The 12,696-nt window shown below is 37.2% G+C and overlaps 1 protein-coding gene across 10 annotated transcripts in view; it reads right to left on the reverse strand.

Annotated features, from left to right (window-relative positions):
* ZNF521 (zinc finger protein 521) overlaps nt 1-12,696 on the reverse strand; it is a 229,987-nt gene that overhangs the window by 111,373 nt on the left and 105,918 nt on the right. For all 10 annotated transcript variants that reach the window (XM_039548429.1, XM_039548435.1, XM_039548430.1 and 7 more), the window contains one exon: nt 5,804-5,888. In XM_039548429.1, coding sequence (XP_039404363.1) covers nt 5,804-5,888 — 85 coding nt within the window. The remainder of the gene's footprint in view (nt 1-5,803; nt 5,889-12,696) is intronic.

Raw genomic sequence — 12,696 nt, forward strand, 5'->3', positions numbered from 1 at the left:
TCTTGACATCAGTGATGTTGTCCACACATACCATAATGTACACTGCACAAATGTGAGGCAAATAAGATGATTTATTTTTATAGGTTTATTATGCATGCAGTTAATACATGCATAATGCAAACATGCACATCCACACAACATATATACATATTATATCACTGTCACTGAAAAAATCAAAAATCATGAGTTGCACTAAAAGTGTGTCATGTGTGCACTAAAATCTTCTAATGGTTACACACTACTTGTTATTTTAAAACACAGTTGTAAAATTTCTTTGCAGAGAAGTTAAACTGTTAGATCTCGTGTTCTATATACCCTTCTTTTTAAACACCAATTGTTTCAACATAGATTTGCTTACTTGGGATTTGATGAAGTATTTATTTACTGGTGTAAACTAGAATTCCTCTTGTCAAATGAAGGATTGCTTCATCCTGTTTTCCCATTTGCTTTCTAACTTTAGTGCTCAGTACCTTTTTTTCCATTCCCTTCACTTCCTCCTCCTGCTCACACCTGCTACCCTGCTCAATGCAACATAACATCCTTCACTCAAAAACAAGTTCCCCACAACAGACTTCACAAAAAGGGTTTTATACATGATAGCGAAAAGTTTAAATAAAGAGAAGTCTGTTTACTTCTTAGAAATGACATATTTAGAAACTGTCAAAAGTAGGGTTTCAAAAAGGTACCAAATCCTTCTCCTTTGCTCCCCAACTCTTCAGAGCGGTAGTGGTTATTGCTATGACACTGGGGTTTGCTTTCTTCATTGACAGAAGTAGCAGCAAACTACAAAGATTGTGGCTGTTTTCCCCTTTTATCATTCTCTTTGTCAGCCTGATCAGTCCTCAATGGTAAATGTGCTGCTCTGTTGTGCACAGCCAGCGGCTCGCAATTTGCTCACTATGTTTCATGAGACAGTTGTTTGTGGCTGTTTGGAACACATTTACCTCTTTGGGGATTTATGCGCTAGTTGCAATGCCAACCTCCATAGTGATAGAAATTTCTTTCTAACTAAAATAGATAATTAGAAGCTGGTAATTATTGGTCAAGAATTATCAGAGTGAAAAAAATTAAGCTCTTCATAAATAGTTCTTGGCAATGTCATCTCTTTACATTATCTCATGCCTAACAGCACTTTATTCAGAGCACTTGCAAATTTACACTACTGCTGTTGAGCCCCATAATTTTATATGGAGTAATTCCTTTCCTGAGCTCCCCCCATTCTGAGCCACGCCGTATGTGCATGTGTGCAAAATCCTAGGCAACTGCTACAGCAACTGTTCAGTCCATTTACACCGAACTGCATCAGATACTACAGATGTAAAGGAATCAGTTGAAAATGAAACAATGTTTAGCATGTCTGCTTAAAATAACAGTGAAAATAATAGGAGGAGCAGCAAAGTGCATCAAACAGAACACAAACAATGGCACTCTTTTCCTACTCTCTCAGGTCAAATGCCAACAGTAAACTATGTGATGAAAACAAAGGAATGCAAGAAACAGACACCGCGTACACAGAAATAGAATTTTCTCAAAGAAAGCTGCTAAAAGTGCTATGTATTCCACCCAGATAAAAAGGCAGAAGAAAGAAGACAACTGAAGAAATAACCATTTATGCCAACACTTTCTAAACCCATATGAAACCTGGATTTATGTTTCCTCCTTTTCCACCCAAAAGCTGGAAATTGTTTCCCCCATAAATTTCAATACATGCACCAACAGACAGGTCTTCATTTGGCGATCATCGCTACAGTTATCCAAACGAAAGTACATGCCTACATCTAGGTCCAAAATAATGCCAAAACACAGGGCCTATTTAAAAAACCCCACACTTTGTCTTGTTTTCTCTCTGCTAGCATCCCCTAGCCTAGCCTGACTCAGTGTGTAGTTTAAGCAAACACGAGCATTGCTTGATGAAGCACAGTGTCTGGAAACCTGTGGACAGATCTGGCAGTCAGAACTCTCAACCTTTAGCTCACTTAATGCAAGCAAGGGATTCCACTTCTATGCTTCTTTGTCCTCATCCATCCAATGGAAAAAGCTTACTGCACCATCCAGTCATGAAGATGTTGGGAAAACTTGATTAAAGGCTGCAGAACAGTTCTAAAATGGAAAGTTCTAGAAGTAGTAAATGTGTAGCTGCTAAAGGAAAGCTGCCCCTACGACATCTTTTTATTACATAACTTGTATAAGGTAAATTGCACTGTTGTCAAAGATACTTAAGGTTACACTTCACTGGGTCATCGGCAGATTTTATTTTCCATTAGCTGGCATAATCCCTCTTGTTGAATTGTTTGAAATGTATAACAAAATCTGTAAAAAGGCTGCATACTCTCCTAACAAAGAAGAGTAAGAGGCTTTTCAAATAGCCTCTAATCCCTCTTCCCCTGCTAAATGTCTAGTTGAGATTATATTTGATTAGACAAAAACACACACATACATACAACCTAAAAATACCTACCCTCAGTGGAGCTATTTTAGCCAACAAAGTAATTCCAGTTGCCTTATTTAAAAGTCTGAGTTTCACACTGGGGTTTTATAAGTATAGCTTTGCCTCAGTGACCTTCCATAATGCAACCTCTCTCTGTGGATGTTAGCAACATGAACTCAGTTTACATCCTGGGATCATGTTCAAGGGGAACAATAATTAGATGGGACACCATCAACTTTTCTAGGCTTTCATACTGCATCACGATGGTGAGCAGCAACTGTTTCCCTCAGCTGGCTGAGCATCATCTCTGTCAGTGGTTCCCATTCATTTCTGAGTGGAGTTTGGCAGGTGACTTTCCACTTTCACATTTGTCCCATGTCCCAGCTGCCTCCCCTTTTCTCTTTTCCCTGAATTATGATTGTGGAGTCCTTCAGGTAAGAAGATACTACATCCACAAATAACCCCAACACAGATAATGGGAACATTTTACCATGAGAGGAAATAACAGTTCCTGACACTGTGCAATGATGTCTGTAAAGGCATTTATTGCCCCTACATCTGATCTAGGGATTATCACACTGTTTGACTTTTAACTCCTGCCTTGCCAGATTACCTTCCCCCTCTCTTGCATGTAAACTCCTTTCTTCCTCTGTGTCTTCCTGAAGGCTCCTTACTTTCCTTTTCCCAGAGAATCAAAGACACTGCATACTGTTCTGCCAATCGCCTACTAGGAAATCAGGGCGAGAAGACACATTTTACCAGATACATGTAAAAAACGGAGGGACCAATGTCTTTAGGAAACCCCATTTTTTTCGTTTGTTTAATGTGCTGTGTCAACAAGTCAATATTCAGTGCTTCATCTAATGTATATCTAATATATTTAATATATTGATATGCACGTGGGTAACTACAGGTATATATTATATATATTCACACTAATGTGTTTGTGTGCATGTTTTTTGTATTATGTATAAATATTAAAAGATTACCTACAGATGTACATAAACTAAGGCTGGTTTAAAACAGCTTGATGTGGCTCCTTGAACCTTTCTCTCTAGACAGAATGCGGTCTTGGAAAAAGGCCTGTGAACAATGATATAAATTAAAGGGGAGGGGGAAGAGTGAAATTAGAAAGATTGCTAAGGAAAAATCCAATTAGTGGTGAGAAGACTAACAGAATTGGAGATCAGAAATTATTTTTCCTTGTGCTTCAATTCTGAGGTCACATTCAAAACTCTCCAGAACACTGATATTCCTTTCACTCCACCCCAACACAAAATCCCCTCACATTTGCTTAATCGAGGCTCCATGATTAGGAGCTGCATTGTTAAGTCTGGCAGTGCAGATAAGAATCTTCCACTGAACACAGATTACCACACGCATGACCGGCAAATCTCCCTGCATGTTTTGCAAGCTCCTTTATTTCACTGGGAAGATTTTATATTAAGCACGTTTAAATCTGTGTCACTATGGTTATGTCATGAAGTAATATCATGCATGATTAGACAGAACACAGACAAAACAATTGAATATTTTTTTAAAAGATTCTCTTTCTCATTTAACCTCATCCAGCTTTTAGAAATTAAACATAGGCAGTTAATAGCTCCGTTTAAGAAAATACATCTTTGCAGATCTGCAGGCTGAAGCCAGCTAAATGGATTTGTCCTGCTTTACTGACTCTCTCCTCATTTTTGCTCCTCCCATTCTGACTCTTTAATAAAACTCATCCAGAAAATAGAGGGAAAAAATAAATCTGAGTATTTAATGAAATAAGTGAGCTCCTATTCTGAAAATGTGAGGCAGCTGGGAAGTGAGTAGCAAGCAAGCACATCATCAATTCCAGCATCATCCCTTATAAGCAGTGTCCGTATTCCCTGTCACGTTTCAGCATCACTATATGCTACAATTAAGAACATTTCAAACACTGGATTCAAATAAAACAGCAGAAATAGTGAGTTCTGTTGTTAGTAGTACCCTACTTTTAAATTCCATTACTGACACAGATTGAATACTCTGAAGCAGTTCAAATTATCTCTTACCCAAAACCACAAGATATCAAAACTAAGGCTTAACCTAATAGGTAAATTCCTTGTCTCCTTTACAAAGCCAGTTTGTCATTTCCATTCATTCATTTTTATGAAAAATATATAAAGTGTTTATGCTGTAAATGTATAAGAACTTAAATAAAGTACCCACAGAAATGGGCCATTAAATTTTGGCAGGTAAAACAGTGCAGCCAAATTGCTAAGTGTTCATGGAAGAAATCTGCATGTTACCTCGGAAGAAAAAATTAATTCCACCAAACTGGAAAGTGGAAAAATAAAGCAAATTCTCTTGTGTTGGACATGTAATTACTAGCTTCTATACCATATTGTTTGGTATGTGCTTTGCAAGATTTTCTGCTATTTTAGCAAGAAAATCAGCGTAAGGGAAGCAGGAGTAAAAAATCAGTGGTATCCATTTCTGTTTTGAAAAGTGAAATTTGGAAAAGAGAGTAAAAAAAAACCAGGAGACAATCCTGGCAATGTTATCTTATTAGTGAGCAAATGATGTGCTTGATAAATTTAATTGGCTGATAAAACTCTTAGTGCTATTACTGAGTGGTTACCAAATTGAAAACATTATGGGTAAACCTAGGGGAATCAGCAAATAATAGGAAAATATGAATATCAAAGAAAAAACAGCTTTTGTTTTATTCCAATTTACAACTGTAACAGTCTTGTAAACATGAGGATTCAGGAATTCTAAAAGATGTTTTTTTAAATGCTTGTACCTTAAAGAGTGGATTCCATTACTGTATACTACAATTCTTACTTTTTCAAATAATTTATAGTATTTAATTGTATACAGATACACTCAGGATTTTTTTCCAAACTGCTCAAACATAACAAACAATACTATTTTATGGCCATTTGAATTATTTATGTTTTCTAATGACAAAAACTCACCAGTTTTGATTTTGGTACTGAGGTGCTTGAGAAGTACACAGTAGTGTCATTACCATAATAACTTCTGAAATTAAAACCTGTCTAAAACTCTACGGAAAGCTAACATCCAGTTCATTAACCATTCCTGTTAGTTTGTTTTCAATAATGCAAAAATGATTAGAAGTTTAATTTGCTAATCACCTGTGTTTTGACTGGCAGTGGATATATAATTCTCTGCAGAAGTCTAAACTAGCCCTTGCAGAAAATAAAATATGTTAATGTTTTATCAAGTCTAATAATATGAATAAAAAAATAAATCATGCCTAGGTTAATTGTTGATGGACCCACAATTAATTTCTCCTTAAGTCTGTTTAATTTTAGAGACAATGGTGATAATGAGTAAGAAAAATGGCTATTTGTCTTCAAGAAGTTTTAGTGCTTCACTTACCAATCATGTGGTTTGCAACATGAACTTGGATATCCCACTCATTGTAGAAAACCATCTGACATTTGATGCACTGGTAGGTCTTCTTCTAAAGAAACAAGGGTAGATAAAATTTACTGAAACACACAGTTGTAATAATTTCATTATAACTCAAAATACCAGGTTCACAGTGGTCATTTAAAGCTGTCCAGCAGTGTTTTCATTAAGGCTTAATTATTAATATTAAAAACATAACACTCTGCAGGTTCTGTAGTACCTTTCATTTGAGTTTTCTGAAACTTAGTAGAGATTGCTGTCAGCTTCCTAACTCCATGGACAGATCAGTATTGCTAAAACATCAGTACTACACTCATGGAAGGCAAAATGTAATGAGGACATATGGGATGTAAGCCAAACAACACTGAAATCAACGTGCACCCTTCATTTTACACCAATGGATTAGATCCACTACAGAACAAGGCAGAAGCCAGGACAAGAACACAGACATGAGAAATATGCTTCTCTCATTTTCAGTGGGGCTGCAGAATCTCCTCTGCACCACACATTTTAAATGGTCCATCAGGCTGCCATTTTTCAAGAAGGAAAACCTCCCAGCTAGTCTGGACAAACAGTTCTTGTATCAGGGCAGTTGCTTCCATAATATCTATTGGCAAGCCTGTACTAAAACTGGGAAGCCTGACTGGAAACTAGCCAGAGAGCATGCCTTCTGGCCACATTAGATTGGGCTTGACTTACTTAAAAATCATGGTGTATACAGCTCAAATTTCATTATAAACTAGGAAATTAATTACTCTGATCTATTCAGTGCACAGAACAAGTTTTTCATTTTTGTCTTGATGTCTTTCAAAAAAGATCTGCTCTTTCACTTTTCTACAAGGGATATAATTTGTCCAAGATATCTCAATATCCTAAAAATGTAACTGCTTTTTCTCTCATTATTTTTCTTGATCTGAATTGGCCAGAGAGTTGATACTGGAAAGCATTGTTTTAAAAGTGAAAACTAAGAGTGTATTCAAAGTAAGGTTTAGTTTTTCCTTCGTAAGACTTAAATCTGCAGTTATCCAGGCATCTAATGAGACAAGTCAGATTCATAAAATTATTCAACTGCATAATTGTAGTATCAAGGACTCAAGTCCTAAGGTAACAGTCCTGAAGAGCTCAATTCTTGTTTTGAAGATGCAACGAAGTCAAGGTAAGCCTGAACTGCCACATCAAGGCAGTAACTCAAGAGACACAGATCTTTCTGTACAGCCACAGGCACCTTGCCTACATCAGCAAAAAGAAGAAAAAAACACAGAAAAACACATATTTTTTAAAGAATGTAAAGTCACAAGAAGCTGGCACAGATGTATTAAATTGTAGATTTCCTGTATATTAGTTGTGGAAGAAGTAGGGTTCACTGGATAACATGCATCAGAAATACAGCCTCTCTTGTATATATTTAACTTGTGAAGAGTTTTATGCAGCTGGTATTATCAATTATATTTTTTAAAAGGTGGTGGCTTTTTTTACCTAACTCCAAACAGTAATAAAGACTTGCTGGATTTTTTATCAGCATCTAAATTTAGATGCCCTGTCCCAGACAGATGAAGTGCCCATTTATTAAGTATCTTCCTATTTCAGGCCTGTAGGCAGGAATATAAAGACTTTTCAAACATACGTTGTTTTGCCTTACCAAGTTAACAGAAAAATTAGTGACTAATCAAAGTCAACTCTGAAATTAAGTGTTCCTGTGGGCTCCTCTTTACACATCTCCCATTGCTTCGCATACACAGAGGCTATTTTAATTTTCTCGATGACAATAAAATGTGCTGCGTCTCTTCTCAGTGGAAACAATCATAAGCCTTTTTTGCTGTTTGTCGTTTAAATGAACCTTAGTTTTTCGAAATGTAACCAAGTTAAATCATTATGTAGACAACCAAAAATCAATGGGCACCCAGAAAACAGATCTGCTTTGACTTAGTGTTATTGTTATGGTTTGTAAAGCCAGCTGCTTTTAAAGATAAAATACTTTTTCTCTTTTTTTTTTTTTGTTCTTGTGACAATACTGGTAACATTGGTAGAAAATCAGATTCAGGAAATAAGGATTTCCTATTATATGTTGGTAAATTTAACCTTACTGCACTACATCTAGGTCTATCAAAGACCTCTAAATAATGACAGTCACGATCAACGATTTATTATGCTAAGCTCTTTACAAGATGCTTTTTGATGCTGACATATAGAACAACAGTATTGCATAAATAACAATCACTCTCCCTTTTTTTAAAACATTGTTTCCCTTTAGAACTAGTTAGAAAATATTTCTTACTCCCTGATGACTGGCACTATGTATTGTTTATTAGCATACCCCTAGCATTATTCCTGATATGTGACTTTGTTGAAAAACAAAGAAACATAAATGTAATGGCTGGTCTTTTCTCTTGTTAGCAGAGCAATGCAGAGTGCATGTCAAGAATTGTCAGCAAAATTATGACTGATGTACATAAAGACAACACATACAAAGGTTGGGGATTTTTTGAAGTCAAATGCTAAAAAGTAAAGTGATTTGACAACAACAAAAAATAATAATTTACTACCACTTACTAGCCTGTTCAAAATGATCTGACATATTTGCAGAATCACACACAGAGTTTTCCTTTTTATCATGAAGGGAAGATTGTTTTTGTGACTGCTGCTTGATCAAGCACTAGTTCTTTATTGTTTTCAAACATATTCTAAAATGTTGACATCAACTTTTATTAGCTCAACACACACTCATCTCAAAGTGTCTAAACTTGTGCAGGGTTATTATTTTAAAAGCGTACTCAGTAAATTCCACTTACTCCTAGATTTTCAAAGTGATCAAACCCAGTCACTTTCACACGATGTTGAACAAAACCCACATACTTATTTCCATATGTTTCACATTCTAAGCAAGTCCTTGTTCACTGCAAGTTACATATTAGTCTCACAAGCTTTGTCAGAACCATGGGACTCATAACTGCTCACAAGAGTTCCTGGGTCCTGATGTGCTTCATGGCTAGTCCCAATTCCCTGCTAGGGTGAGATCTGGGGGAAGACCCAGCCCCTCCTCACACTGTGTTCCCAAAAAGGGGAAACTTGGAGGAATAAGACAGAAATGAACCCTGAGGTTTTGCAGCTCCATGCCCCTTGTCTGGATAGGAAGGAAAGAAGCCTTGCAGCACTGGTGTGATACACCACAGAAGGAAAACTGGATTGTGACTCAAGGAGGCATCTGAATTTCTCTCGAGTGTCTCCAGCCTTTGCAATGCAAGATAGCTCTAAACAGAAAGGAGCTCAGGGCAAGGCCATCCTTGCCTTGTCCAGCTGCAGCTGTTTGCAGCAGGGAACTCTTGCTGAGCTCCCTTGCCCCTCTGCCCAAACCACCAGCATGTGGAGGACTCAGCAGGACTGAGCAGGCACCCCAGGCCCTGCCGCCCCAACTCACAGCCCTGAGCATATCTGCTCCACACAACAGTGAAGAGTGAACAGCTAAGGGCACTTACACCCTAACCTGCCACAACTGCTTTTCCCAAAGGACACCTGCCAGTCTCCTGCGGAGACAATATTGTCATTCTTCCCTACAAACACAGAAAAAAGCTGACACATATTTCCTGTAAGAGAGTAATTTCAAATCAGCAAGGGTGGGCCACAGAAAGCTCTTGCCAGTGCATTTCTGTATGGACTCAGACAGGACCAGTTTAGCAAATGGAGAAGGCGCAATGCATTCTAAACTGTGCTGTCTTGCAAAAACTCCCAAAGATTTGTTCCAGAGGAGAAAGGCACATAGGATCAAGAAAGTGGTTTAACTTTTTCCTTTTATTTTTTTATTGTTACTATTATTATTAACATCAGCTCATCTTTTAATAAAAACTCTCCAATAAACAAGCCCATAATCCTTCACTGAACCCCCTCCTGTCAAGAACCTAAGTGCCAATTTGTCTTCTACATGCTGAGTGTAAATCTGAGGCCCAAGTCATTCCTGGGGCCATTCAAAATCATTGTAGAAGAGTAACTGCTTGGATGAATGTCTCACAAGAGCATTGGGTGCCTGTTGCATTCTTGTTTTCATAACCAGCTGAAAGCCTTCTAGCATTCAAAGCTTCTCTGTGACTTCATTTAAAGAGCTTTGGATTGGGCATATGCATGTGTCTCCCTAACCTTTTGAATAATTAATGTCACCTAGACCTTTAATTATTGTCCCAATCCTCACTTACCACTTTGCAGTTTTCTGAATTTCTTTTCTATAAAGGTGCCCAGAGTGTCAATGTCATGTGAAACGAGACTTCGCTGCTTTTATAAATAGTCCAGGAAAATGAACTTTCAGTTGGTACTTCAATTCTGTGCACAGAGTTTTATTTGCTCTGTTGTTATAAAGAAAGCAAAACAACTAATAGCCACACTACTAGAGGATTTACAGTTCCATTCAGAAATGCTTCAAAAGTATGCAGAAAATTCTTCTGTGTAGACTTTTGGGCCCTGTTATTGTCTGAGGTACTGATACATTCTTTTTTTTCTATTCCCTAGCCTCATTATATTACTTGAAAATGAACTGCATATGCTACTTATTGACTCATGCTCCACCTCCTTGTCAAAATCATTCAGTATTTTATCACCTGCCTATTTTGTTCTGACATTTCCCCAGTTTTGTACTATCAGGGAATTTCATCACCTTACTACTTATTCTTTCTTCCAGACTACTGATATGCTGCATAAGTTCAACAAAACTGGTGCAAATAATGATTCTTAAGGCTTTCCATTATTTACACCCCTCCAAACCAACCTGCTTCAATTCACGAGACTCCTATGCTTTCCATACCCAAGATCATGTTTCTTTTCTTTTTTAATCAAAGAAAGTATCTCTCCCTATGCCGTACTTATTCACCCAACAGATTAGTCTTTTGTGCTATACTGCTTCAAAAGCTTTGCTAAAATCCTGGTAAATCATGTTTATAGGCTTCTCTGTCAGCACTTGTGGCTACTCTCTCAAAATACTCTTTATTGAAAATTTTAAGCATGATCCTCCCTCTGTGAATCTTTGCCCTCTATCCTTCATTAAATCCAAACTTTCTCCTATCATGTCTTTGATCAGCCTTCCTCTTCTGTTCCTCACTGTTTAAATCAAGCTCACAAACCAGTAACTTCATGTGTAATCCTTATATTCCCTATTAAATGTTTGTTTAGTGGCCTTTTCCCAGGCTGTTGATACTTCTTCTTAAAGATCGCAAATTTATCTGCTTAATGTTTCCTTTTATCTCCAGCTCCTTTCACTGAGAATTTTGGAATGGATATTTTTGTAAGTCTTTTATCGTATATTATGCTCCATTATATTACCTCTAATCTGTACTTCATTCTTCTCCATGGGGAGGATATGCCACTTGCTCCACGACGAAGCATTTGTTTAACAGTACTGGTTTCCTTGATTACATATACCATTTGTGGATCCCTTGCACCCATGCCCCTTTTAACTGAATACTTATTCCCTACATGAAGTAACCAAAATATCACTCATAACTTCTAATGCGTGGTATCTACAGTCTTAGGCTTGCAGGCATCCCTCATTTGTTCTATTCTCCTTTCACACTTCTGTGCCCTATCAAAAATGGTTTTGATGTGTACGTGTTACCCCACCAATAACCTCCTGTTTACACCTAATTACATTATTTTCTCTTGTCACACTATTGAAGGGAGACTTTCAAGGCTTTTTCTCCTCAGTTTTAGCACAGACTAAGTGTATGGATCAATAACACAGCTGAGACAACCTGCTGTTGCCAAAAGAGTGATGCCACACCTCTCACATCCTCTAACTCCCTTCTCCCATACCAGTCATTCACTCAGTTTCCGTCACATAAACAGTGGAGTTAGGTCAACCTTTTAAACCAACAGAAGAGTAACCTGACAAGAGAAAGCGAACAGTGGCCGACAAATCATATGAAAAAAACCAAGCTGAAACATTTAAAAGTTGCACACTAACTACAGCAATTTACCAGTGCTAACTCTTAATGCTGCCAGCTGATTTTTGGACATCATTATTTTATTAAGCATTAGCAGTGTGCTTGGCCCTTCATCATACACAAGAGCAACCATGGTGCTAGCTTTGTCCATGTAGCCATTTTTCATCCGAGTTCGCACTAATTTTGACAGTACCTTAATTGAGGATTTAGTTTCTATCTTCCTGGATGCTTATTTTGTCAACGTTTAAGCTCTTAAAAAACTAAGCATATGTTAGCCAGTTTCAGTGCATTGTTAGCTATTTATCTTGCTTATGGGGCACTGTCATCTTGCTTTTTTGTTTTAATTGACTAATTGCCAACTCTTGTAATTGCTCACACAAACCCCTTTAATTAGTATTTCCTGTTTACTTTTAGAAACACGTTCATTGCGATTTTAGGAGGATTTTTCTGTTCTGTTTTTGTTTAGCCTGGCCTTAAATTATAACAGGGTCTGAGTGTACATGCCTAGAGAAAGAATACAATCAACCCCATAAGGTAAGCAAAATGAAAAATGGAAAGAAACATAATTTCTTCTCATTTCTTTGATTACGGTTACTTACTGCAAACACAAAATATATTGAGTCAGAAATACAAATGTTCATGTTAGCAGTTCTTCCTTCTCTATTCTGCTTGAATTCATGGTCTGCTATTCTGTGTTTTACCTTTATTCTGGATTCTGCATTTAATCATGTCTGTCTTCAATGTCTCAGTTATAAACCTTTCCCTACCCTGGTTGATGAAGAGCATTAGCTTGCAATGTCTCACATCCCCACACCGAAAAAAACACATCTTACCACATTTAAAAACTGCATCTCTTCCCTTTGAGATCTCTAATCCTTTTACTCTCTCTAGGTCTTTCAAACTCAGTACTGAAGTGAAATACCTGTCAGAAAAGTAACT

The sequence above is a fragment of the Corvus cornix genome, chromosome 2 (genome assembly GCF_000738735.6).
Source record: "Corvus cornix cornix isolate S_Up_H32 chromosome 2, ASM73873v5, whole genome shotgun sequence".
In the NCBI taxonomy this organism is placed as follows: domain Eukaryota; kingdom Metazoa; phylum Chordata; class Aves; order Passeriformes; family Corvidae; genus Corvus; species Corvus cornix.